Consider the following 5,399-nt stretch of genomic DNA (forward strand, 5'->3'; position numbering starts at 1 on the left):
AAAAAAAGAAACTGCTAAAGTCAAGTGTTAAGACAACAGTAAACGATGTTTCTAAAACTAGGCACAAACGGTAAGTGCAAACGTAGAACTATATTTATTATTTTCAATCAAAAATAAGAAAAGCAAAACGAAAAAGTAAAAACACAAAAACGCTCCATAAAAAAAAAAAAAAAAAGGAGTGGTTATACTTTTTAGTCTTAATTTTTTATGAACAGGATTGTTTTTTTTTTTTTTGTTAAAGAAACTGGATTGTTTATTTATACGTCAACAATAACAAAAAATGAAAAATGAGTTTTCCGTTTATGAAAGTTATAAACGTGAAGCTATAACCTAACCTGCTCCACTACGAGAACGCTACTGCCAAGTGTCGTCGTTTTGCAGAAGTACTTTGTTAAGTAATATCTGACTTAATCTTATAATCAAAAACTATTGCAGAGCTGATTAAGCATATATATATTGCACCATCTTCTTCTATGTATTTAGTCTGATTGGTAACGTATCCAAAGCTGTAAGCTTTTACGGAATAATGCAAAGTTATAAAAAAGAGTTGTACATGAAAGCGGTACAAAAAAGCTGAGAATAAAGTTTTTAGTAAAGTTTTTATGATTGGTAAAAAATCAAAGTTGTACACTTGTACCGCTTTGTTTTTGGTTACCAATCACACCCATTATCTTATTGAAAGAGTTATAATTAGTGATGTTTAAACAGGCAGGATGCCCGCAGGCCTAAACGGATCAGTTTTAAAATTTAAGTTTGTGGCCCGTTTAATAACACTACAAAAACAAAAAACTTAAGCGGGTGCATTCTTTTAGATCTGCGGGCGTAACGGATATGCCCAAAATTAAACGGGTAGCCCATTTATTTCTCAAAATTAGTCGAAGTTAAAACCTAAAAATGCTAAAACGTTGACGTTCCTCACTTTGTCACTCTCTTCCGAACTCCGGAGCAGAATGTTCTAGATCAGGAGATTCTATCATGCATTCAATATATGTTGCTTCTGTTGTTTATGGTTCTCTGTTACCTTATGATCAGGAGATTTATCTATGTAGTAGTACTTTTATTATTTTTATATTTGGAAATTGAAAACTATGAGATTATCATAACATGATTAGTGAGGAAATTGTATTTTATGGTTCTCTGTTACCTTATGTTTGTTTAGTGAACTTATGTTATTTTAAAATATTTTGATTATTTCTAATCTCTATTTTACTTTTATTCATATATAATTAATGTTAAATATACGCGTTATACAATCTTTAGTTTTTTTTTTATAAAAAAAAAAGCAAAAAAAATTGCATCTAAACAGGCCAAATAAATGGACAGACGGATAAATGGTCTAAACAGGCAATATATAAACTGATCCAAAACGGGCATGATTTAAATGGGTAGAGTCTAAATAGACAAGGTAGTCCCATTTTAACATCACTAATTACAATAGATGCTTAGACAGAACCGTGCCAAGATATTTTGATGCCATAGAACAGTTACAACAGAATTACAATACAACCTATTTGCTGTGAGTAGGCAGTAGGCACGGCTCTAGCATAAACATTAAATATATCTTATATTATACTATTCGTTATATATTATAAAAGTTATACATCGGTATATGTAACTGAACTTTTAATATTTTAATGCGAATTTATAAATTCGATCAAGTATTACACAAATTGAAGACCCTGAATACAATTATTAGCTTTAGATTTTGCGACTTAACTTTATTTCCCACCAATCGAACCCAATCTTTTTGACGCCTCACTTATAATCTTAACCGTCGACGAATTGTCACGAAGTAAAATGGCTGACGGATCGTTGCTCATGCCGTCGCTAATAAGGTCCCAAAACAATGCTCCCGCGCCCGAACCGCCTTTTCGCGCAGACAAGTAAAAGATGTTATACGTTGCGGTGAACACGGCGTCTCTATTAGCCAGAGTGTAGCTTGGTGTGTCCGTTCCTACCCCGAATTCTGCTAGAATTAAAGGTTTTTTAAGAATGTTCTGCGCATCGTCGATGTGGCCTTGGAGCCATTTCCGTGAGAAATCCAATCGAGACTTCTGATCCAACTTTTGAAACCTGCGCAAATCCAAAAAGCTTGAAATGGTACTCGATTTGTAAACCCTAATAATGTTTTTCATTCTTTTAAATAGCAAAACCGGTGTTAAAAAAAGTATTTTTAGCTCTGACGTACGCTTAGGATAGATGAATATATATAAATTTACATACTGAATTACTGATATATATATATATATAGTGATATGGAAATTTAAAAAAAAACATTTAAATTGTAATTTTTCAAAAGAAAAACGGGAAAAATCCGAATTGTTGCATGCATGAATGGATATAAAAGCAAAAAAAAAAAAATCTAGGTTGATTTGTTAAACAAGAACAAAAAAAAACAAAGAGCATGAATAATATAATTTCTGAAAGATTGTTTTGTCTAAATAAATGTACAGTATAAAACTTAGTATGGGCACTGTTGCGTACCATAAGTCAGCGGCACAGTGAGCCGATGCGAAATCAATGGCATCGATATTATGATTAGCTATGAAATCAGCTCCAACTATGTTGGCTGCAGGCGGATTTAGAAAAGTCTTTCTTTGAGGAGATGAGTCACCATAGAAACCTTCATGACCAGTGGAGAGGAGATGGTTTGGATCAAGTGATTTTACATAAGGAGCCATTTCACTAATCCAAGCCGTAAGGGTTTTTCCACTTGGATCTGATTTGCATTGTGGCTCGTTCATAAGCTGCCAAGCCATAATGGCTGGTTCATCTTTGTATGCAACTTTAGTAAATGTATTCACTCTGTTCATCATAGTCTACACAAAAAGAGAGATAAAGATATATATATCATAGGTTATTATTATAAATTATATATGGTGTAAAAAATATTTTGTTGCGAATCTGAAGAGATTAAAGTTTGGTTAATTTGTATTTTTTACCTTGACGTGGTTCATGTAGAACTGTTTAGTAAGTGAGTTTGTGTAGAAATCGTCGTCTGAAGATACCTTCTCGCCTCTACTTTGAGCCCAAGCCACGTATTGTTTCCTCCCTCCGTAGTCACTCCAGTTATTGACAAGGGGCATTATCATTTTTATACCGAGTCTTTTTGCTTCGGCTATCACAAAATCCAAACCCTTTCAACAATGAAAACAAAAAAACTATTTAATTAACAAAAGACTAACAAATATGTAGGTTAAAAAAGGCTTCACACTAACCTGAAACGTTTGTTCATCGTATATACCAGGGGAAGTTTGGAGAGCGCGGTAAATGGCGCCGTCGTGGAACCCCCAGGTGCGGGCGATGGTCAAACCGTGACTAATCGCGTCTTGAAACGCATTTGTGATCTTATATCTTGCAGTCGGATCGGTGGCTTCGTACGTGAGCCAGTAGGCATTGAACCCATTGGCGTAAAATGGTTTCCCGTTGAGAATAAATTGGAGGCCGTTCCTAGTAACGAACCCATCATTAGGCACAGCTTCCACTCCTAGACGATCATTATAGTTTTGTGCGATCACAATCGCTAAAAACACTATATAACACAAATACTTCATATTGTTTTTTCTACTTTATTTTTGTTTTTGTGCTCTATTGTCTTCATGACTAGTATACGCAGTTATATATAGAGAGTATAAGTTCTTTCTTACAACTACAATGCATGAACATTCACTAATTCCGTGGATTACATAACAAAATTATACACGTGACATCTGTAATACATAAGAAATCATCGATAAACAATAATTCTTACGTATGTTTATCAAAAATAGTAACAATCATTTTTGTTATTATTATTATTATTATGATTTCTTACCTTATCTTTAATTTTAAAATAGTAAGTTATTACTAACTTTCATAGTCAACATACTGATTGTGATTATCTTCCTAATAAGTATTGACGTAACAATTTTAAAATAGTAAGCTATAATCACTTTCTTTATTCTCTTCTCATTGATATCAGTCAGCAAAGTAGGTAAAACATCTTTTAAAAAAAAAAAATTATGACATGAATTTTCAATTTTCAGTGGCAGTTCATTCCAGTTATGCTCATTTTAATGATTTTTTTTTATAAAATAATAATAGTAGTTTTGGAGTTTTATTTGATATTTCAATTAGTTTAGGATTTTCTCGCATAGTTTAAATACCCATTTCCTATAATACATTATATAAAAATATTAGGGGGACATCAAACTATAACCCATATTCGGTTAGCATTCCAAAATTTACATAAAATTCTGAAATTTTAATCATTTAATCCTTGTGTAAAAACTATTTCATCTATCAAAATTTATCAGCTATTCATATGAATTTATTCTTAAAATCCTAAAATAATAAAATATTTCTAGCTGTAATTAAAATTTGATATATATGGGTCACTACGAGAACGTTACTTAATAAAAGCTGGGAGACCCAATTAGGCCCATATATTGCCACTGCCAAGTAGAGAGAGTGTGAAGCAGTCCGTAGGGCGTTGATTAAGTGGTTGTGGAAGTTCCCACTGACTGAATGCAAACACGAGAAGAGCCATTGAATTAATCGTTCGCTCGTTCCCATTTATATTTCGAAATACTGTCTTAAAAATTAAAAAAATTCACAATCAAAATAATAAACAGTAAAAAATATAAAAAAATTTGTTGTCATAAATTTTTTTAAAGAAATCATTGGATCCTAGTTGTTCCGTATATCTTCTGTTTTCTAAGTGATAATTGTTGGTTGGGCTACCATTTCTAAATAAATGATCATTTTATCATACATCATATAATTATAATATCATTTTCACCAAAAAAAAAAAATTTAAGATCCACAAACGACATCTCGGAACGAAGACCATATCCGGTTAATTAAATCCATTATCCGTTGTCGGTAATAACCTTTTTTTTATTAAAACTCCTAATCTTTTCATTACAACAATCTTTTTTATTTTTTGGGCAGAAAACATAAAAAAAATCAGTAAAGACTTGCTTGATTTCAAGAAAACCCATCACACTAAATTCACCAGCACAAGAATATGTGTAAATTAATCACATTAGTTTGCACACACAAATAACAATTATGTAACCAACCAACAAAAAAACCAAGCCCACTTGAGAGAGCATAGTTAAGAAAAATCACCAATCATGCATGTCCTTAATTATGTGATGGAAACTATACCACGTCCTCGTCCCGGCGGGAAACAGCCATCGGCGACGGTTGCTCAACGAGTAGCGATTGTCTGCAAGTAGGGCAAGAGGAACGCGAGACCAGCCAAGTATCTATGCACCTCACGTGGAAGCCATGGTTACATTTAGGCAAAACCCTAACTTTCTCTCCATCCACGAAATCTCCTAGACATATCAAACACTCCGTAGCTTTCATGTCAATGTTCCCTGATCCGTACAATCCAACAGGGATTTGCTCTA

General features: G+C 33.0%; 2 protein-coding genes across 2 annotated transcripts in view; both read right to left on the minus strand.

Moving 5' to 3' along the window:
* On the minus strand, window positions 1,691-3,760 carry LOC104745279 (putative mannan endo-1,4-beta-mannosidase 4). Its single transcript, XM_010466480.2, has 4 exons — window positions 3,219-3,760; window positions 2,943-3,137; window positions 2,485-2,819; window positions 1,691-2,073 (listed from the first exon to the last, which is right to left on the minus strand). Exons 1-4 carry the CDS (start codon window positions 3,552-3,554, stop codon window positions 1,719-1,721), a joined length of 1,221 nt encoding a protein of 406 aa, XP_010464782.1. The 5' UTR covers window positions 3,555-3,760; the 3' UTR covers window positions 1,691-1,718.
* Window positions 4,946-5,399, minus strand: part of LOC109129295 (RING-H2 finger protein ATL72-like) — a 7,468-nt gene continuing 7,014 nt past the window's right edge. The window contains exon 2 of the mRNA XM_019237133.1: window positions 4,946-5,361. Coding sequence (XP_019092678.1) covers window positions 5,146-5,361 — 216 coding nt within the window. The 3' untranslated portion in view covers window positions 4,946-5,145. The remainder of the gene's footprint in view (window positions 5,362-5,399) is intronic.

Source organism: Camelina sativa, chromosome 15, assembly GCF_000633955.1.
Source record: "Camelina sativa cultivar DH55 chromosome 15, Cs, whole genome shotgun sequence".
Lineage (NCBI taxonomy): Eukaryota > Viridiplantae > Streptophyta > Magnoliopsida > Brassicales > Brassicaceae > Camelina > Camelina sativa.